Consider the following 23230-nt stretch of genomic DNA (forward strand, 5'->3'; position numbering starts at 1 on the left):
GCCGATTAACTGAGTCAAATAATATAATTTTAAATGCTATAATCAATCCTGCACTTAGTGATACCAGATATTCGTCAAAACTCTGGAATCACTGGAACACGCACCTGTACTTGTTTTAATCATTGAGCATTGCAATTGGTAAATTTGTATGTATGTGTGTTTCTTGTTGTGATATTGTTGGGGATCAGTTTGTCTATATGTATTTATGTCTGTGTCTGGTCTGAACCCCTTTTGTAATGTGTTTTTAATCATCTGGACCTTGAGTCTGTAAAATAAAGAAAAAAACAACATGAAGAACGTAGCTAGTAACGTTCACTCTGCAGTTAGTTTTGTTGTAAAACTGAAATGAGCGGTTGACGTTAAATCACCGGTTTCCGGTAACCTCCCTCCGGTACCGTCTATTTGCTGGATGGTTTCAAGGGAACAGTCGGTAGCTAACATCAGCAGAAAAAGCCCGTTGACAGCAACGTAATTTTTCATATTTTGGCGCAGTGTTTCTGACCGTAGTGGTCATAGGGACTGAAAGTGTGATGGAGATGCTAAAAAGAAAAACTACACGCCGTTTCCTCTGTGTCCTCCTTGGCTACTAGCAACTGCGTGGAGGAGGGGCGGGCTTGTATCATGTGGCTGCTCCGACAGTTTTGTCGTCATTACTTAGAATTCCTCATGGGGAGACAGGAAGTACACACTATAGCTTTAAGGTTCAGTAGATAACGGTTCACACCAAGGACAGTATTCCAGCCTTAAGCCCCATTTGCACAGGAGTACACAGGGGACGTCATGGGATTTAGAAATTACCCACCCAGGTCTGGGTTTCATGTGGCACATTCACATGGTATGAGCAAAGGCTGTATTTCACTCAACTATACTGACACAAACCCCCAAATACAATGTCAGGCTCTGTCAAAACTAAAGACCCCAAATCACAGAGATGCCGAGTGGCACAGGACTAGTATTACCACACAACCTCTGAGTTTGGCAAAATATGGTAGGTCACTTGCGGTGGAATCTTTACTTGGAAAACTGCAAGCAAAGCAGGTTTGCACAGGATTAGGATCACAGATAACCGGCGCAACTATTACAAATTACTGGTCCAAAGGTAATACTATTTCTGAGCAAATAGAAGAAGAATAGTTAAATTGAACACTTCATGCTGATCGTATGATAGACAATTAAAGCTAGCGAATGTAGAAATGCCTTGCAAAACAAAACGTGTCTCACCTTAAATCTAGCGTTTGAATATAGGGGCACCTCGTCACCAGCACCTTCACATCTGTAAAAAGACAAAGTGAACATTTGGGATGCAGTAGAAACTTCCAACGTCTTCAAAAAACTGTTGTATATTTTGGCAGTGGCTAAGCAAGAAAGCTAGACTTAAAAAAAAATTAAATAATCCTACCACAGCGGATTACACACACACGCACGCACGCACGCACCAAGTCCCTACAGACTGAGCTACTGCCACCCCACATTTTGGAATTTACCAACACCACAACGTACCGTCTAGCAGGAGGTTCTCTCGGTATCCGCTGAGGTTGAGGTGGGTAGCAGTGGGGCTCAGATTATTAACAACACTCTTCACATGATTATTGTTGAATTCACACCATGATATGTTCAACTGCTCTATACTGCACAGGAAAAACAAAACAAAGACAGCATTAGCAAACTGCAGAGATGGAGAATGGATGGGCAGAACAGGATGTAGACGTATGAAATGGACCGGGTAGCTGACCTGACTAGGGACTTGAGCATGTCGGCCAGCGCGGGACCAGAGAAGCCGGAGCAGCCGCTTAGGTTGAGCTGCAGAAGGTTTGGGTTCTTAGACAGAGCGCTGAGCAAGGGACAGAAGGAAAAATAAATGATCAAATATCATCCAACGGAATAGTTACTGAAAGAAGACCACACACACGGTTTAAAACAGTAGACGAGCTAAACCCACAAATAAACGTGGAGATGTACACCTGATCTCCATACAGTATTCCAACATAGACAGAACAGAGCTAGCTGAAAATGTCATCCATTTTGATGCAAACCAGTTTTCGTACCACCTCGGTCAAGGCTCCAAGCGAGCTGAGGTGTATGCATTAAAAAGAATTTTATGTTTCATATACACCATTTACATTACATATTGACATCTCACCATGCTTTGACATGAATTAGTACAACCAGTATTTCTAGTCACTGTTCCATTCCCTGTATTGTGAGCGATTGTCACTGTGTATCAACAGTAAATTAGCCGTGCGCTACCCTCGGCCATAACCGGACACCGCTATCTCTTTGCTGGAAACACGGAGCGTTGCCGGGTATTAAGCCCATAGACAGTTAGCTAAAGAAAGTCCCATTTAAGCTGTCAGAACTACCGGATCTTACTTCAGTCCTTCACAATAAAATACCACGCATCAACAACTCTGAATTATGCCATAAGAGCTCCTTAATGTCCAGGACAGTAAAAATAGAAACTTTTTAGAGGGAAAGATCGTCGCCCGAGCGTTTTTTCTTCTTTCCCTCATCAAAGTCACTTTCTTATACTAATTAGACATCTAAATGTGCATGCATATATATATATATATATATATATGAAAACTCATACGTAGATTGTTAGATGGGTATAGATCAATTCTGCAACATTTTGGTGATGATCGGAAACGTAAAGTACCGCGAAAAGACCGGACAGTGAGTCAGGTCGGAAGTGTCCGGATATGGCCTAGAGCAGCGAGCGGTGTCCCAACGTGGATGCAGTGACGCTAGGCCTGCGCCATCTGTAAAGGGTCTCGAGATAACCGTTATGATTTGATAAAATTGAATTGAATACTGCGGTCACATTTGATGGCGCGAGTGGAGCTGAAGAGTTGGAAACTCACCTGAGGATTGTGTCTGAGAGCTGCAGGCCCTCCAGGCTCAGATACTCCAGCAGCCGGCACTCACAGATGATCCTCTCCAGAGACGAGGTGGGGATGATGGAGCTGGACAGATCCACCCGAACCAACTGCAGACGGCTGAACACCACAAGAGACAAAACTTAGTTTTTTCTTTTCTTTGTAAAAAGCATGTTGGTTACTTCCCGCTTTCAGAAAAGGTTTATTTAGGGCTGCACGATTATGACCAAAATGATAATCACGATTCTTTTGATCAATATTGAGATCACGATTATCTGTTGATTTTAACCAAAACTAATTTTATTGTCATTTGGCTATTTATAACTGCTTTCACATCTATATTGTGCTACATTCCTCTTATGTTGAGTTGTACAGCTGCAACACATGTAATGAAAATTATCTGAAAAAGGAGAGAAAGAGATCTATATTCCCTCTCCCCCCCCCCTCCAAGTATCTCTGAGAAAGCGCCTTCACTTCTTTTCAACAATAACTGATTAAAAGAGCTAGGGAGAGAGAGGGAGTGCAATGGACACAGTGCAGCTCTTTGACGTGTTTTTGGACAACAATGAGTTGTATAGCGAAGAACACACACACACACACACACACACACATGGGTTTGTTGGTTTTCCTCACCACCCAAAGTTTTTCCTTGCCACTTAATGCTTGCTCTTGGGGAATTACTGGAATTGTTGGGTCTTTGTAAAGTGTGGTCTAGACCTACTCTATCTGTAAAGTGTCTTGAGATAACGCTTGTTATGATTTGTTACTATAATTAAAACTAAATTGAAGAAGATACATTACATTTTTGGTTGGCTGTTTGCTAGGGACACACACACACATTGTGTTTGTTTTTCTAACCAGGGCAGCAGTTTCCAGATTACATTATGTGCTTACATATTGCAAAAGATTTCTCCAATGTTTAAAAAAAAAAAAAAATGATATCAGATTAGTAAACAGAATGAGCCTTTGGAACATTGGCTGAATGGTTGCTGATATTGGGCAATGTAGCCGATTAGGATTCTGCCAAATCCAACTCCCATCCTTAGTCCATTAACACATATAAAACACATTAATGACGTAAATACAGTACGTCTGGCCTTATTTTGGCTAAGAGTTCTTTCAAACACCACCTTTTCTGCCCGTGAGTTCCATTTTCACTTTCTCACGGTCTACTTCGTTGAACGGTGCACCTACTATACGTAAAGACCTCCCTGTAACCAACGTGCAAGTGTAGGGTTTGGTGAGAGAAAAAAAATGAAAAAAAGTCCAAGGTTTGGCAGAAACCGAACCCTGTCAAAAAGCCCAATATTCTGACAAATCCGAAGCCTGTATTCCACTAATAGTTTCCATTCATTTTGGTTTAATTGAACAAGAAAGTTGTCTTTTAGCAGCATGCTGAAAGCAGCAGAAGCGAGCGAGCGTCACCAGCTGCTGGACTCACCCTATGTCTGTGAAGTCCAGCTCTTCCACGAAGGACCGAGGGCAGCGCAGCATGCGGACTCCGGTCTTCAGTACCTGCTGCAGGGCTGAGCCCGTATGGGTCAACCCCTCCAGATCCACGCTGTGCCACAGAGACTCATCAAACCTGGTGACAGACGCACAGGCGGGGGGGGGGGGGGGGGGGGGGGGGGTAAATTCAGCTTTAAAAGGTCTCAGACAGTCTGCACAAACTACAGCTCTCAATCCTATCACATTGTTAATTATTAATATGTGGTGTTCACGGCCATCAGGGAAAATATACACTGAAAATGTTCAGCTGTGGAAACTTAAAAAGGTGCTTGCTCTAAGTGAAGTTGAGTGACGTTATTTCTTGTTGACATTCAAAGTATTTTCACTATTTCATGCATAGTAACACAATGACATATCTTGCTCATGGATTTCCATTCACTTCCTGTAATAAAACATCTAAAAGTAAAAATTCTTTCAGGTAGGGGACCTTGGCTGGGGGTCCGTGGTCTACTTTGTGTCACTTTAGGTTAGGGGTCCTTGATGTGAAAAAGTTTGAGAACTATGCCATAAATAACCAACTCCAAGAAAAGAATAAATAATGAAAGTGCAGAATAAAAATGGCAGGGTGAAATTAGGTGCAAATGTCACGAGTCAAGATTTGGCAGCCGTTAAATTAGGACAAAAGTGAGAGGAAGAACATTTCCTTCCAGTGTGACACTCTGAAAAAGACTCACGCTAAGCGATGCCAGCGCTTGCAAACCACCGTCATCCTGAGGAGGTCCTGCAGAGGAATGTAGCACAGTATCCTGAGAAGCAGCTCATCGGGAAGGTGGTCCCATGAAAGGCCTGCTGAGGGAAATAAAAATGGAAATGAGCAAAGGCTGAGATTATCAGACAAACAAACCACAGCAGCTGCTGCTTAAAAAAGGCTGATCAGAAAGAAGTTCCCCACATGTCGTGGATTCTTTTTTCCTCCTTGATCTTCTGGCCAGGACAAACCGGTTGCTGTCATTCTCTTTCCCCTTGCAGATGAGCCGCTGGTGCTTGTGGCTTGGTGACCACTGCTGGATGAGCTCTGTTGGAGTGCACTCGACGTCCAGGCCCTCACTGAGGCAGCCTTTGGACTTGCGTTTGTTGTTGTTCTCGGACTGAGACAACATGGAGCCCTGGAGACTCAGGCAGGGCAGATCCTGCAGTGGCATGCTGGGTGGAAAGCGAAAACTAATCAAAACGCTTGTTGAAAATGAAGCCGAGGTTACGCAACACTTTGTGCTGACATTTTACTTGAGTTTAATCATCTCACAGAAGGATTCATCCGCGACCTAGCTTCCTCCAGAGAACAACATCAGCCCGCCATAATGATGCTACAACCAGCGGTGTGACCGCGCAAATTCTAACAGCAAAAAGAAAACGCTAATACTTTGGTACTTCTATTTCAAGCAATATATGCGTGCACAGTAACACGAGCTTTTATTAAATTGCGTAGTTAGTTTAAACTTTATTAAACCAAAGGAGGCCTTGGTAGACCTGAACGGAGGCCTGGCTGACATGAAAGCGCGGTATCGACTATTACTAGCTAGCTAGTTATATACACTAAAGCCACCCAAAATGGCGAAACTCAAACACGTATGGTTGACAACAACCGTTACAGACTTGCTATTCCTTAACTTTAATAAATAAAGATAACGTTATTTATTGAATAGCTGCACAACTGCTAGCTAACCATGCAGTAACTCGTCAGTGTTGGTTTATTTTGTACATGGACGGCATCTCATTGTAACGTTATCGTTCATGCAACAAATTAAAAAAACATTCGTAACCATACCTGTGTTTTGGCATTCCCTCCGTTTTAAACCTAGATATCAATGTAGAAAAGGCTGGCTCTTTTTAGTTTCACGGAAGCCCTCCAACCAAGACTCTTTAAACGGACCGCCGGGGAGCAGCGGGGCGCCCTGTATTTACCACTGACGTGTCTGCGTCGTACGTCTTACGCCATACGTTCTGCTGAGTGGTGATTGGCTAGGGTTGGGGACTTAGGGTAAGAGTACGTGGGTAAGCCAATCAGAGGCAGAATAAGGCGGGCCACGAGGCGGGTCCTTTGACGTCCACATGTCTAGCGGATCCGATCTAGCATGGACCTGGTGTCCTCTTTAACTGTCTATGCTGGTGTCACTACCATAGACAGTTGAATAAATGGACCAACAGTTCCCGTTATTGTGGACGGAGACCAGTGAAGTCTAGATTAGAAGCTTTTTTCCGGTGATGGCTTAGCGTTACTGCGTAGCCTCCAACTGAGCTTGACGACCTAGATATGACGTAAGCAACCTGTCTGAAAGTTGTAAGTCTTCTGGTAGCTGTGCCAAGAGAAATCTCAATCATTCCCAATCTTGCAGAGACACAGAGTGTAGGTATATGTAAGGAGATGACATAGACACAGGCCAATTACTACCAACTAATATGCTATTTAACTTTAGTAAGTAAACATAAACAGATAATGGAAGTCCAAACTGTCTGTGAGCTTATCCTGTACTATACGGTGATTCCTCTACTGTGCTACAGGAAGTCGGTTATGACACAATCGGTAGCCTATTTTTATAAAAACGTCTTGTATGGAGTCATAACGTGAGATTCAAGGTAATGGAGCTTTTTATACATTGTTGTTTCTTTAGAAATAAACAACGGACAAATAGAGTTTTTAAATCTTCAGATGTAAAGTTATTCACTGTCAAAGTGGCGTAAAAATGAATGGCAGTCAATGGAATGCTAACGGCGGGTGATGGCTTGGTAGCACCAAAATGGCGCCGAGGGAGATACGCTTAGAGAGGACAGGCTTACCCCATTGGTCACTACCCGATGTGAGTCGAGTGCAGCTGTAAGTCGCGCATGCGTCACTTTGCGACAAGTAGCCTACAAGATGCTAACGAGAGACTCCTGTAATGTCAATACAGTAGAAAATGGACCTACTTAACGAAGTACGTTCACTGCTGGCTACAAGTTAGCATCAAACACAGCAAAGGCTGTCAGTTGAATGGCGTTTTGGCTAACGTTAGCAACCCAACAGTCACAGATAGCTAAATGTATTTGAAATTATTTCCATCTTGTTATTGTTTATGAGAAATATAAGAAAGTATAAGAAATTATATTCTGGATATTAAAAACCATTTTAACATGTAGGCCTACTTGTTTATCCCGTCTCTAACAATGCCCCACACCCTTTGCTTCTGACCTTCCAAACTAAGTCTTTGAAAAAGAAAAGTCAAATGAATTTTGCTATATTATTTTCAAATGGTAAGAAATGCATTTTAATTTTAATTGTGACCTACTTATTGCTTGTTTAAATGGAAAATGAAGCTGCATTATTAATATTGCATTTCCATTTGAATGTTGTTCACTTTAGAGCATCAAACGTCAAACAATATAAAAATAAATAAAAGCCATTAAAATTGTAAGATTGTGCTCCCTATTTAATGTTTTCACTGAATTTATTTTCTGTTTAATCTTCACAACACCAACCATGTGGCATTCCAGTCTTGCTTGTCTGAATGAATTGCCAAATTATCTGAAGTAGATCCTCTGCACTCTCCCCAGGCTGCTTTATGAATGTGCAAACTAACGCTATCAATCACCATTACCAACACCGGAGACCCTCAGGGATGTGTCCTAGGTCCTCTATAGAAATGACTGTACCTTTCATACATCCACTTCAAATACTCAGGACAGTACTTAATGGCAATAACTCCGTTACAGACATGGATATGAAATTCATTTTTGGTTCATTTTTATTTCCATGTTACAGCCAATCAACACTTTGTGTTTCCCAATTCACATAATGGGATAAGTGTGAAAAACATGACAATAATACGACGATTAGTTTATTGGGAGGAAGGTTTCAGTCTGTTTAAGGGACTCCCTATGATTGGTAGTAAATGAGACCTTCTCTTAAGTTGAGAGGTTACATTGAAAAGATGATTATACAAGACATTCTATTAGGTTATAGATTAACAAAGAAGAAACCAAGAAAAAAATCAAAACAATGGTAGATACAATTTCCATATTCTTTATTGACTTGTATTTAAGATGCCAGCAACTCATTTAAGTGCATTTATATCTTAACGTTTCCACATGAACAGTCAGTGTTATTTGGTACTGGAAAAGATTTAAAACTCAAATTGGAGGTTGCGGGGTGAATCTGAAAAACTGTTAAGCTGAAAACACTGGTAGGTTTCAATGAATGAATCACCATGACAACACAAAGACCACGATAAGAGCTTCAATTCAAGTTTCACCATTATTCATACAATGACGTATGTAGCAGAGTCAAATAATTTAATCATTAATATGCATTAAGGACTAGTTTTACTATAATTCCAGTGCAAAAATGATTAAACAAAATTTGATTTGCTTACATGAATTCATCTGAGTCTAACATAATATTTACACTACAAAGACAAGAGAGTAGGCCATGTGTATGAAGGACATTGTCAAATGGCAACCGTGCAAAATGGCATTAATAATAATAACACTGTAAAAGATTAGTGTTCCAAATTGATTGTAAAATCCAGAAATCCCAAACTCCATGTAGCACATCTGCCATTAATCTACAACCTTTACATAAATGTCATGTAATAACCATCACACCACTGGTTCATTCTGGGGGCATGGATGATCACCGACACGCAGTTAGCTTACATTGTGTTGTACATGAATGTACACTTTGTAAACATTTGGCTTCAAGTAAGACTAAAGACATTAGCTCCACACATTTGTGCAGCCATCTGTAAGGCTCTGGGTGAAACTGGGGATGTTGTGAGACGTGGAGCTGCCTTGGTCCAAACGTACGGGTTCCTAAAGTCAACAGCTAAAGTCACTGTCCAGGAAGCTAGTACCACAAAAACCTCAGCTAAAACAGACAGAAATCCTATTCTTCCAACAGTAAATGCACACGTCAGAAGAGCATCCCATTATTTCAACTGTTTTGAATTCACAAATCTCACATGATCTGTTTACTTGGAAGAAGCTGGGTCAAGGTGTTTGAGTACTCCTCCCACCAAGTGGAGGCTTCCAGTGATGAGGATGTGGATCTCGGCTGCATCGCGGAGCGGAACAGCTTTGGCCATGACGCTGGGTTTGACCAATAAGACTCTCTTGGCCGGGTCTCCCAGCAGTGAATCCCTGCCCTGGGTGATCCACTGGAGGGCACTGAGGATGCAGGGGAACACCAGGCTGTCTGCTCTCTTTTCAGAGCCAAGAGGCAGGCTGTCCTCAATGAGCAGCTGGGTACCTTTATTCTCCCCCAGGCAGTTATGGAGATGCCAGCTCCTCTCGTTGTCCAAGCAGCGAGTCAACATGTTCTCCACCGAGACATTGAAGTTCTGCTGGTCTGACAGATGTGGAAATGACAGAAGGGAAAGGTTCAGACTTTTTGTTTTTGTAAGACAAAAGCACTTCAATATTCAGGATACAGTATTACAGATAGATCCATTTTCAAATGTCTTCAGTGTAAAAGTAATAGTTTTGGAAAATGTGCTTAGTTGGCTTTTATTCTTACATGACTAAAAATCTAAAAACATCAGTTACAATGACTGTACAGTTTTCTGATGTGAGACTGCTAGGTTTAGAAAAACCATGTCCGTATAGAGACCAAAAATGTCCTGTGCTCAGAAACCCCCCGCTATAGCCAGAGACAAAGCAGAGAGAAGCACTGGGCAAATGGACATATGTTCTCACAAAATAGTTCCAACACAGAAGACAACTTTTCCCATTTCTGTTTGAGTATTGATTTAACAAATAAGCAAGGTATACTAGGCAGCATTGTTGGTTGACGTTTGTACAAGTACATGTACACAGTGGCTCAAAAAGCAAACAACCAAAATAAGAAAATACAGGCAGAGGGCAGGGTCTCTGCCTGTATTTTCTTGGGTTTCAAGTGATGATTGAGTGAATAACTTTTGTACGAGTCTCTTTTGTTTTTTAGAAATGCTGCTTAGTATACCTTTCATTTTTGAATAGAACCAGGCTAGCCATTTCTCACTGCTTCCACTCATTATGCTAGGACATTAGCTACGCATTTAATGCACAGATAGAGTAATATAAACCTTCTTATCTCACTCTTGGAAATAAAGCAAACCTGCATATTTCCCCAAATGTTCAACTATTCCTTTAAATCACCCACTGGCTGCCCAGAGGTGGGAAATCAATCTCATAACTATGCTATGCATTTAAAAAAATAGCAGTCATGTAAGGTGCACCTGATTTGTAGTCAAGGGGCTAAAAACTACAGGTATGGTCCTTTTTGGGAACGGTTTTATATCGGTTACAAACAGCCAAAAGCAACCGGCTCAATGATCTCACCTGCATTACAAGAAGCGATGGCTTCAGTGATGTTGGGACAGAACACAGCAAAGTCAAAATGGCATGGCTGAAAAGAAAAGAAAAGAGAAAATAAATGTCTGTACACATCTGCTCGCCCAGCTATTAGTGGGCGGACCAGAGTTGTTACCAGATCACACCTTCTGGTGAGATTTACTAGAGGCTCCATGACGGTGTGCGTCTACTGGCTAGGCGATACTGTATATGTAGCTCGCTTCAGCCAGGGAAACAATCTGATTTTCATCTTTAAATCAGCTTAAAAACAGATAGCTGTACTCGGGAAGGAAACCTAATTAAATATGAGAATGCTCTTCATTCATATATAGATTTTCAGTGTTGAATATGCAGAGCCTTGTCTAACTCAGCCCATATTATTCAATCTTCTAAAACTTGCACTAAACAATGCTCCAAAGAGCCCACTTGTTGCTCCCACGTACAGCAAAGTAAGAATTACATTTGTGGTCACATGATTCAGCCAATTAGAAACAAGTATTTGCCTGTCAAATTCTTCATTCTGAAAAAAAACTAAGCTATTAAAAAAAGTAATGGAATTCATTTTAAGTTTATTTTATTTTGTGAAATCCTTAATATCTAGATCAATCATTATTTGCGCTGCGACAGACTTCAAGGCACCTAACCCTGACCCTAACCCCTGCCTAATCCCAGTGCCTTCCAGGCTGCGCTGCCTGGAAGGAGACACCCAAAATCTGAAATTGTACAAGGTACAATTTCAAGCTAGCTATTCTCCCGATCCTGCAAGCTATTTTCCCGATCCTGGTCAGCGACTCATAGCCACACGCCGTTATCGTCCAACCTCAAACACACAAGTCCCAACTAACATTTGTCAAACTGAAAATTCAGCATAAAATTGCAGATTTACACTAGAAATATAGTGATGGTGTATATACTATATATCTATAATACACACACACACACACACACACACAAACACACCCACACACACCCAACCACACACACCACACACACAACACACACAAACACAACACACACATATAATAACACACACAATATACATATATATACACACATATATACACACACAATATATCAACACACACATATTACCCCACTAACAATATATACATATATTACACACATATATATATACACACTATATTAACTATATATAATAATATATATACAATATATATAACATATACATATATACATATCATATACATATACATATACAACACATAATATATATTATATAACAACCACACACACAATATCTATATATAAATTATACATCATATATATATATATATACATATAACATATATATATATATAAAACATATTTAACAATATATTACAACATATATAAATACATATATATACATACATATAATAAAATCACATACATATATACATAACATACATATATATAAAATACAATACATATATATATATAATACTACACATACATTATATACTATACAACAAATACTATAACATACATTACATACTATATATATATACATATATATCATTATACTCATAAATATACTTACATATACATATATATACAATATACTATACATAATATACATATACATACAATATAATATACATACATTATATATACATATACATATACATATATATATAAATTTTAACATATATATATACATATACACATATACATATATCATACATATATATTACATATATAATATAACATATATATACATATATATATAATATATATATACATATATATACACATATATATACATATAATATATACAATATATATACACACATATATATACACATATATATATACACATATATATATACACATATATATACACACTATATACACATACATATACACATTACAATACACATACTATTATAATACATATATACATCATATATACATAACATAATACATACATATAACATACATAATATAATACATATATACATACATATAACATACATAAACCATACAATATATATATATACTATACATCATATACCTTATAGACAAAAACATATATAATATACATACACATATATATACATACACATATATATACATACACATAGCAGTTGTACTCACCACCAGTAGTTTAATCAGGGCTGAGGAGTCTCTCTCTCCTGTGGCATTGAACAGCAAAACTCGGGCCACAGGTCCACTACAACACAAACATGTCAAGGCTTTACATCAGTACTGTTGAGCTGAAGTGTTTGTTTTAGTAAAAGCAAGGAAGAACGTTAGTAGTATTATTGTTGTTATGTTATTAGCATAGGGAGTTTTATTGTTTCATTATTTCTAGCCGGGTTAGCCATTGTTAGCAATGTCAGTTGATGACCTCGGACAGAAGATGGACAGGACTGTGTGTACAACTGATTTAGTGAGAAACAAATAAGACACAAGTGCTAATAACTGCATGTTACTACAGCTTACGCAACTGTAGATGCACAGAGCAGCCATGTTGGATATTTAGCTCGTGGGTACTCTGTGGTTTCCAGATTTCTGAACCCCAGAGATCAGAGGTCAGGGGGCGTGTTTCCGACTTTGACCTCAGAAAATCCCAGTTCCCAGGGCAAATGGAACGCACCATAACTGGGCAACAGCTGCAAGCATCCACAAAAAGGTCTGAAACGGATGTTATCCATGTTGAATTAACCACTGGTTGTCAAGGCTGATGGGGTTTTTTTTTTTGGTAAAAGGTCACATAATAGGGGCGTGACTCATCAGGGAAGGACTCTGTTTGACTAATAATACCCAATCAGGAAGTGAATGTGGATGTCATGGCTTCCAAAGGTCTCTGTTTTTGCAAGTCCAGACTAAAACGCAACCCTTGGGTTTTCAAACTAAAAGGTGAGCCGCGGTTTGAGTGGTTCTATTATAGTGTAGTGTGGATGCTAGGCATAACTATAACAAAAAATAGGTGTAAATGTAAAATAAGTTATGCACTCAAATGTATTAGTTTGGATGTAGAGTATCATGTCGTCAGAGAGTGATGTTCACCTTGCATTGCTTTCATGCTGGGCTGCAGTCTCTCTGAACCAGTCTACGCAGGCCTGCATGCTGCGCATGGTGTGAGCTCCATCCAAGAAGTAGGTGACCGCTCCGTGTTTCAGAGTCTGATTCCTCCCAGGCCACTCCGTGTCTGCCAGCCCTGAGACCAAACGCAGAGAACACTCCTGGATAATGTCACCTTTAGCATGGTAACTGTTGATTTCTGTACATTCTGATTCACACATAACACGGCTAACGGTGGAATCATGGCTCCCTGACATTTGAAGTTTTACTGTGTATTTGAAACCAAAACAGGACATTGACATTTCTATATTAATATATATTCATTTAAACGCACAGTCATGAACAACCACAGTGTTTTTTTTTTTTTTTTTTTTTTTTTTTTTTTTTTTTTTTTAAATCGGGTCAATTTAAAATGTGGCCATTTGCTTTTACATTAGCACCAGCCACATTCAATTCAATTTTATTTATAGTATCAATTCATAACAAGAGGTATCTCGAGACACATTACAGATAGAGGAGGTCTAGACCACACTCCAGAATTTACAAGAACCCAACAGTTCTAGTAGTTTCCTCCAGAGCCAGCAACCGAGCGACAGTGGTGAGGAAAAACCTCCTTTTAGGGAGAAACCTGGGACAGACCCAGACTCTTGGTAGGCGGTGTCTGACGGGCCGGTTGGGGTTAGAAATGGATGCAAATGGCTGCTAGATTTGCTTCACTGACCAGCCAAAGAAACTAAAATAATCTATCGAGTGGCTGCTAGATTTTGGAACCCTTCCAACCCTGTTTGTTCTTTGTCCTAATCTCAGTCTGCTTCTTCAGGACTCACCTTTTATCATGATGGGACTGGGCTTGAAGGTAGTCGCTTGAAGTACACCTGTGTTCTCAACACTGGTGGAGGAAAAGCTTTTATCTGTTGAGAGAGGACAGGTTGTTGTGAAAACTGATATAGCCTTCAGGCCTTTTCAGATACAGAATACACAACATTGCTGCTTGTTTGGGTTATTTTCCATCCAGATGTAGGTGTCAGCCACGGCTTTATTCTGACATGAAATTTAAAGAAGCATTCACAGTGCGTACACGCTACGTTAATAAAAGCCCTTCTTTCTAACCTCTTTCCCTCTCTCCAAGAGGGAGAAGATACATCTATATAGGCTAAAATGGAGAAATGTTCTCAACAAATTAAAATTGGCTCAAACAATTTTGTTATATTAAACTATTTTTCATTTTTTTGCACCTTGGAGATGCCAAATGAAAAACATGTATTGGAGTAGGGCTGGACATATCACCGTTAAATGAACATTTTATCTTGATTACTACTTAAATTATGATATTTTTGTTCACTGACCAGGTTTGTACTGTAAACATGTTCAACTAATAAAAGGTGGAACATTTTTTGATTCTAGAATAATTGAAGGAAACACACAAATTGTTATGGTTTTGTTTTGAATATTTCCAACAATTGAATCAAAGCACACATTGCTTGAAAAGAAAACTTTGAGAAACTTTAATTTTTTCATAATTTCAACATTTCCCACCAAACTTGAAAGCGGTTTTATTTCACGGAGAAAGACAGAAAGAAAAGACGGCGCTACTTTGCTGTGTAGTTCAGGAAACAGTTTGCTGTTCCACAAACTCCCAGGTAGTTCAGTGCTTTAAAACTTTGCTGTGGCAGAGATGTTTCCCGTTTACTGTACGGGACTCTCACACCACCTCATCAGTTCCGTGATCGGCCACGGCAGCGTGACGTCTGGTTGCTTTCCCCAAAAGTTGAATCTGTCTCAACCTTTTGCCGCAGGGCAGCAAAAACCCACTATCCTCGTTCAAAACGAATGGGTGAAACTGGCATTTTTGCTGCACGAGGACCCACTCAGAGTGTGTATGTTAACATTTCCTCTCCATGTTGCATCCATGCTGCAGAAGATGAAAAAACCAAACAACCGAGATTGGGAAATTACATTGGTTAGGTTCTATATTTGGGTTTTGATTACTTATCGTTCAGCCCTATATCAGAGTGTTGCTAACAATATGGGACCTGCATTTAATCTTTGAGTGTGTTGCTGTGGTCTTCATGTCCACTCTAACCAAGTACCTGTAGATCCTTGACGTTCCACTTGTGGGATTGCTCCAGTGCCGCAGGAAATTCCGCCAGATGCCTTTATTGTTTCCATCTGCTCTCTCTGTGTTGTAATTTTAAACTCCGGTTGATTTATGAGGACTATGGTTGATTATCTCTGCATGGTAAATTGAGACTGCTAGCTAAAATGTCTGTCAAATCTGAGATTTCTCTCGAACGACCATTTTGCAGCGGCTCCGTGCCAAAATGCCAATACACCAGAGCGTGTTTTTCTACCACGAATGCTGTGTGGACTAGCCAGACCTTCATCCATTCCACAGTGCGTGGACGGTCTGGCAAACTCTAGCCTGGTGTTAATTCAGACATGAGACCAACATGCTAAATTGTTGACAAATTTGTGAGAGGTGTGGGTTTAGATAGATACACTTGCCCAAAAAGAATTGACACACAGTTCAAATGTTAGCAGACCACCCGTCCCACCTGGTAGACATCTTTTCTGCAGCCAAGTGTGACTCAGCTGGAGGGCCAGGGAGGCGTTGGACCGCTGGTGCTGCCCTGCCAGGCCCAGACGCAATGGGCCACAATCGGTCTGGTAGTCCTCCAGGTCTGGACACACCCACAGAGGACACTACGGCAACAGGTTAGACTGCATTGCATGAAACTGAGTGGATGGAGGTGAGATTTCAACAGCCAAGATTACTTAAAACTTTATTTACCCCTGGACATTTCATTAAGAAATCCCTGACTGGAAACTCTGCACTGGTGGGACCGGTCACTTACTCTTATCTCTTTGGCCCTGTTCCTCAGCACAACGGTCGCATCTTCTGGCTGTTTGACTGTGAAGGCAGGCACTCCTGGCTGAAAACACAAGCACATGATTAACAGCCAGGGAGCTGACTGAGCAGCAGAGAAGTAGAAACATACTGTACAACAATGACTGGTTTTAATTTAAAGAACTTCAATTTTTCACCAAGTCGGAATTCAAGTATGAAGAATGGGAATCCCGGGAACAGACATGTGTTTTGAGGAGAACCTTCATGCTACAGTACTCCTTCTTGGAAGAATAAACTTGCGAGGTGACAAGCACACAGAATGCCGTTGACAGTTTGAGACGATGTATTCTTGCTGGTATTGCACAATACCTCCAGCAAATGAAAAACACAACCACTTCATAGATAGGAAAGGAAAAAAAAGAAATCCATCCTGTCTGGAGCAGATGACAAAAATTCTGTTTCCAATGCAATTTTTTTTTTGTATCTTTTGGAAAATTTGGCAGTCATGGAGCACGGTAAGCAGCGCTCTTAAGTGTTGCTTTATATTACGCCAAGTATGACTGTAAATCCCCATTGAAAAGTTTACTTAGATCTTGTGAAATAAGCACGTGACTTATTTCAACTCCACCTCTCCAAAAATCAGAATCGATAACAATAATAAATCAGAAGGAATAATCAGAATTGGAATCCCAATTGTTCAAATCAAAACGATGGCCAACCCTGTTAATAAACCAAACAATCTCCAGACATAAAAACAAACTCATACCACTATTGCTTTAGTATTAAAATAAAATAAAAAATAAAATCCAACTTATTGACCAATGTTTGTGTACTTTATAAGACACTGCATTGTTTAAGTTCCAACACCCCTTAAACAATTTTATTACAGCTCATAGTGAAATGAGACAAATCAACGGGTGGAGACTGCTATGAAATACATTGCTCTACCTGCTTTCTCAGTTCCAGCAACCAAATAGTGGAATGCTCCCCACCAATACTTCAAAGAGTTTAAACCAAGAGTCATGTTGTAATTAAGGTCTGCTAATGGATGCTAATGAATGGATCCGTCTGTCTATCAGTGTACTTATCAGTGTTTTGTAGAGTTGGTCCATTTCTGGTTCCACCAGTCCGGTCCAGCGTACGAGGCTAAACCGGTTTGATTGTATGCAAACCTGGTGAACAAACAACTAAGACACCTTCTGGCAAATTCAACAGTAGGCTTCATTAGCAACCTGTTCCGAGGACATCACGCCACTAAATATCCAACGTGTAGTGCAAACAGTGTTGGGCTGTAGCATTACTAGTTTAACTACTTCTCAATAGCATCGCTGTTTTCTGTATCAAATAGTTTTTCAGCTGCAAAGTGTAAACACTTCAGAAAAATTATGGCTTAGAGGTGCATTACCACCACCACGTGGACTGGAGTTGCTATACTCTCACTATGGGCTCACTTATCAGTCACACTCGGGAGCGGCTGAGTCAGGTGCGACACCTAGTGGTAGAATTTGGTATCCTGGTCCGGTATTTGGCATAAAGGTCCAATGTGTAGGAATTTCTTCCATCTGTTGTTGAGAGCATATATCGCAATCAACTCTCTCACGCCACGCACAGCCACCACGCTTCAAAAAGCCGGTCTTTGGCTCTTTTCAAAATCCTTTTCTGCTATTTCTGGGTGAAGAAGAAGACTCCCGTTCCTGAAATCTGGATTTTGAATACGTGTGGTCCTCCAGGTTTCCTTCTTCAAACTTGCCGTGGCCGGGAGGCAAAGATAACCGTTAGCAGCATTAGCAGCACCGGTGAGTTTATATTATGACCGCTAAAGGCGGAGCAGTATGCCCTGTATGTCCCTTACCGGTTAACGTATTTCAAGATGGCGCATGAATATGGAGCGTCTACCCCAGATCATGCAAATGGAAAATTTCAAGCCAATCAAAATACTTTGAATTGAAGGTGGTGGTAAATATTCATGAAAAAGGACAAGGGCTACGCCGATTTGATAATGAACAACTAAACACGTTACATACTGTACCTTTAAGTCTAATTAAATGTAGGACTCTTCATATTTATTCTCAACTCAATTACTAAAATATTTATGTATGCAAGAAAAACAAATATATTAAACAAAAATTCAGAACTAAATTTTACCTCAAATGTCTGAGTTGTTTTATTCACAATTCAAAGATATTCTGTTTAATTAGAAGATTTAATTTTTTCTCCCCATTTTTGTGTTGACTTTTGACTGATTCAAAACTTTCAATAATCAGAATAGTTGACCGATAATTTAAAAGTTGACAATAAATCAATTCATCTTTGCAGCGCTAAAACAAACTTAAAAAATTGAATAATAATAATAATAATAAATGGAATAATTTCCGAACAGAAATTACAGAACAGAGCAAACTCCATCGGCTGACTGTTAGGTGATGTTGAAAGCAACAAAAACAACTAGAATATTTTTTGTCATATTATTTCAAATATTTAGTGCAATCACAATGACGCATTAATGAAGTGTACAGCCAACACACCTTGAAGATGCCTCCTTTTTGCCAGGCGATCTTTTCAACGGTGTCTCCAAGAATCTGAGTGTGGTCTATACCCAGAGACGAGATGCCACACACCCACGGCCTCCTGTGGACACGGAACCACACAGGACAATGGATTTGATTTAGTCATGGACCAAGAAGTTAAATTCTCATGTGCAATTTTTATAATAAAAAAAAAAAAAAAAAAATTGATAATTGGTGTCTGTGTATTGCTAGTAGGGGTGTAAATCCCACGTTTAATCAAGATACGATATTGTATCAATTCTTTGGAAAATGGTACAATATATACTGATATCACAATATGCCGCGATACAATTTCTATTACACACACACACACACACACACACACACACACACACACACACACACACACACACACACACACACACACACACACACACACACACACACCTGTCTTCCATACATTTAAATAAATATAATAAATATAAAAAGGTACATTTTAAAAGACGATTTGTATCCATAGTTTCCCTTCGTATCGATAATATTGGACCGTTGAGGATTTAATCGATATATCAATCCTGATCAATGTATTGTTACAGTATTGCCACCGACAATTTTGCGACACTTCTATGAGGAATTTTTCCCGTTACACATGTACAGTAAACCCGTCTACAGTAGCGCAGGTTCTGTACCAACACTCGGCTACCCGCAAGTCTTCTCTCTGATAAACTGCTATCGTTTAACAAGCACCTTTTATTACTACAGGAGTCCATTGTTGGGTGCAAACCTTTATAGATATTACAGCTGTGTTGTGTTGGTGTTTCAAAGAAACATGTCAGTCATGTGCAACTAAAGCTTCATTCTCTAATATGAAACAGAAAAACGCAATTTTTACAATCTTTGTTCACGAGTGTCTGACCTGAAGTCTGTTCTGAAACTCACAAATGATAAGTGGGTAACACATCTGAATATAATTTGGGATCGACAATGTAAAGATAATCAAATTCTAGTGCACTATTTGCAGCCTAAAAGTGGTGAGTAAATTACTAATGGTTTATACTATTGAATCTTACCTTATAATGTTGGTGCAGTCATATGCTCCACCAATCCCAACTTCAATTACAGCTAAATCCACCTGGAAAAAGTGGAAGAAAGTTGTTTAGATTTCAGGCAATATAGTAATTTAAATAAAACTTTTGGCCCTGCTAGTGGGCTTGAGGATGGTGATGTCAGTCGAGTTTTTTTGGCCGTTGCACCCAAGTGCAAAGAAGCAGTTAAAATGGCTTGGCCTCTAAAGAAACTATTTCTTCAGAACTATCTCATCTCTGTAGAAAAGTGAAACATTAGAAGTCCGTAACGCATGTATAATTCCCAGGTAACATTGGTTTCCTATTAGCTGATTAAGGCAGCTGAGGCTCGCTAGCGCACCTTCTCCTGAAGAAACACATGGAAGGCCAAGATGGTGAGGAAACGGAAGTATGCCGGCATCGTCCCTCCATGGGCATCCTAAAGAGGTCAAAAATAATGCATCTGCATCATCTTGTTTGCACAGTTTTGATACAATATACACAATATAAAATAAGTTAATGCCCCTGTATGTAGAATATTTTTAACTTCAGCATCTTACAAAGAATTCATATAGAATACATTTTTGTTTGTAGCAAAGCTAGAGACCAGCTAACACCAGCCACTGTACAAACAGCCAGAGAAAAAAGGTTCCTAAATATTGCAGCTGTCCAGAGTAGAAGAGTAATATATTGGTTGGGCATCTTTTTAATTGTAAAAAAATCAAATTCTGAAACCCAATCCCGACTATTCCTTTCAGTTCCGATTCTTTGAGGGGTGGAGCTGAAACAGGTCACATGCTTATTTTACAGATAAGAGGATCATTTTATTTTAATTCAACGGTGATTTACAGTTTTACTATATATAGACTATATCATATCAAGGTTTAGGTGAGCAGAAAATTCCCCACACAGCAGATCATAATGATAGGCAAAGTCTTTCTTCTTCTCACTCAGCCTCCCCCCCCCCATGCTCACCTCTGCTGATGTGTTAAATTTGTTAATGATAATAATGACGAGACAGATTTCAACATGTATCGTTGGCAGAAAAGACTACACTGTGCAGAGTAACACTCTTTATCTAGATTTATATGTACATTTTTAAAACCATGCATGGAAATGTACATCAAAACAAATTGTTGCATCGAGATGCATCGATAGTCGGTTTTTAAGCAAATCGCTGGCCTCTGAATCGAAAGGTGCCAAAAGATTCCCACCCCTAGATAACATGCTGATGTTTTCCCCCCATTGATCAATCAGTTGGTTGAAGAGTTGGTAGAATTTCCGTTGACCAAGGTTTTCTTCAGTTGAAGACAGCCTAAATAACTTTCAACATGTTCAAAGTATTTAAGAATTTAAAGGAGTCAAACTGCACACGTGAGTGTTATTAATGTGACTAAAGAATGCGGTCACATGACGGTCATGCTCATCCTGACATGAGGGGTCTCATTTTTTACTGATTCAATTACAACCTGTGACACAGATAATGCGGTCTAGGTATACAAACAGGATGCACAATCGGGTAAAAAGAATAAGGAAATCACTGCTTGGAATGCCAACTGTTGACTTTAGACGATTAAAGGTTAATCCTTGAATCCTTTCACCGAGTGAATGAGTAGCCATGGTTAGACTGGTCAGGTTTTCAGTTAAATAGACAGCCCCCCCCCCCCCCCCCCCCCCCCCCCCCCCCGTCTACAACAGTTACATTTAAAAGTGAAAAGGGGCTGTGTGTTAAAACTACAGGTTACATGACCTACCTTAGTTTCATCCAGCCGTCCATAAACCTGCCAGAAGTATTTGGAGAAGAGCTCTTTCCCGATGGGCTGGCCATTGATCCGAATCCTCTCCCTGACTTGAACCAAATGTGGGGAACTACAACAAAAGGAGGAAACATCAAAAGAGGAGCGTTTAGAGCCGAGTAGAGGGAAATATATGCCATGGCAAGGTTTATCACTATAAATGTTTACTGCGTTTTTTTTCCTTATTTTGAATTTAATTCATGAATTTTTGTTATTGCATTTGCAAGTCTGTGTAACAGAGCCATGGACCTGATATATGTATATCATAAAATTAATGTGGCCACATATGGCATTTTAAATGCTATGTGATATTAAAATAGTAGATTCCTGTGCAATGCATTAATTTGCTTTATGTCCCTCACTGCTTGAGATTGTAATTTCCAAGGAAACCGGCCCCATCTCTCTTCCTGCCACTGGTTCCTCTTTGTAATATTCACTGGTTGATCAAACTAATGTATTATAAAATACACATGTAATTTGTATAAAAATAACACTAGCTGAATGTTTTAACTGTGGAAGTGTGCTTCCAGCTGTGTGATATTGAAGAATTAAAAGCAGGAAAACAAGTCAAACTCCACTGTTATTTTCATCTGTTATAGTGGGGCTAAGTAGTTGCCTTATTTTATTGTTGACAAAATCCTACAGTATTATTACTATGATGATTGATTAACATTTCTCAGTCCGAGCTTTGAGCACTGTTTTGCATAATGACAATGGCGCAGTGGTTATAACCCATGCCTTTGGTGTGGGAGAGCAGGGTTCCATTCCACTGCAATACATCAACCAACGCTGCCCCGAGCAAGACACTTAACCCTCGTTGCTCCAGAGGCGTGCAACAGACATGCCTCTGGGTTAAGTGTCTTGAGGGGGGTTAGGCCTCTAAGAATCTAGACATATGTCAGAGATATGTGTCTGACATATATATAGCAATTGTAAGTCGCTTATTACATACTCCTACGTTTTAATGTGGATAAATTAGACCCACCTCACACGGGGCTACTTGTTTTCATAGTAGCGAGACCTTTTTTTTTTACCTCACTGTTTAAAATGACCTATTGTGACCTTCAGGTACATTAACAATTCTTATCTGTATTCTGAGTAGTTTCCAGAACTAAAGTGCTCGCCATCCAATCACCAAAAAATACAATTGTTACTGTAAAGGAATCTCCAAATGTCAACAATTTCTGAGACATAAGTGCACACGAAAGTGGCCATCATATAATGTTCAAAGCTCTTATACACTTCCACAATATATATATATATATATATATATATATATATATATATATATATATATATA

At 39.5% G+C, this 23230-nt stretch overlaps 2 protein-coding genes across 3 annotated transcripts in view; both read right to left on the reverse strand.

Moving 5' to 3' along the window:
• The window catches only part of skp2 (S-phase kinase-associated protein 2, E3 ubiquitin protein ligase), a 9538-nt gene extending 2924 nt beyond the window's left edge, over positions 1-6614 (reverse strand). The window contains exons 1-8 of one of the 2 annotated variants that reach the window (XM_032539252.1): positions 6151-6614; positions 5278-5528; positions 5060-5171; positions 4318-4461; positions 2862-2996; positions 1733-1831; positions 1501-1628; positions 1222-1273 (exon numbers count right to left, since the gene is read on the reverse strand). In XM_032539252.1, the coding sequence (XP_032395143.1) occupies positions 1222-1273; positions 1501-1628; positions 1733-1831; positions 2862-2996; positions 4318-4461; positions 5060-5171; positions 5278-5528; positions 6151-6164 (935 nt within the window). In that variant the 5' untranslated portion in view covers positions 6165-6614. Of the gene's footprint in view, positions 1-1221; positions 1274-1500; positions 1629-1732; positions 1832-2861; positions 2997-4317; positions 4462-5059; positions 5175-5277; positions 5529-6150 lie in introns of both variants that reach the window. The other variant, XM_032539251.1, reaches the window with a different exon arrangement.
• A 2298-nt stretch (positions 6615-8912) lies between these two features.
• Positions 8913-23230, reverse strand: part of fpgs (folylpolyglutamate synthase) — a 21378-nt gene continuing 7060 nt past the window's right edge. The window contains exons 5-15 of the mRNA XM_032539240.1: positions 21889-22003; positions 20496-20573; positions 20141-20202; positions 19089-19191; positions 16571-16648; positions 16271-16418; positions 14543-14626; positions 13701-13851; positions 12786-12861; positions 10677-10743; positions 8913-9705 (exon numbers count right to left, since the gene is read on the reverse strand). Of these exons, the coding sequence (XP_032395131.1) occupies positions 9329-9705; positions 10677-10743; positions 12786-12861; positions 13701-13851; positions 14543-14626; positions 16271-16418; positions 16571-16648; positions 19089-19191; positions 20141-20202; positions 20496-20573; positions 21889-22003 (1339 nt within the window). The 3' untranslated portion in view covers positions 8913-9328. The remainder of the gene's footprint in view (positions 9706-10676; positions 10744-12785; positions 12862-13700; positions 13852-14542; positions 14627-16270; positions 16419-16570; positions 16649-19088; positions 19192-20140; positions 20203-20495; positions 20574-21888; positions 22004-23230) is intronic.

This window comes from Etheostoma spectabile, chromosome 16 (assembly GCF_008692095.1).
Source record: "Etheostoma spectabile isolate EspeVRDwgs_2016 chromosome 16, UIUC_Espe_1.0, whole genome shotgun sequence".
In the NCBI taxonomy this organism is placed as follows: Eukaryota; Metazoa; Chordata; class Actinopteri; order Perciformes; family Percidae; genus Etheostoma; species Etheostoma spectabile.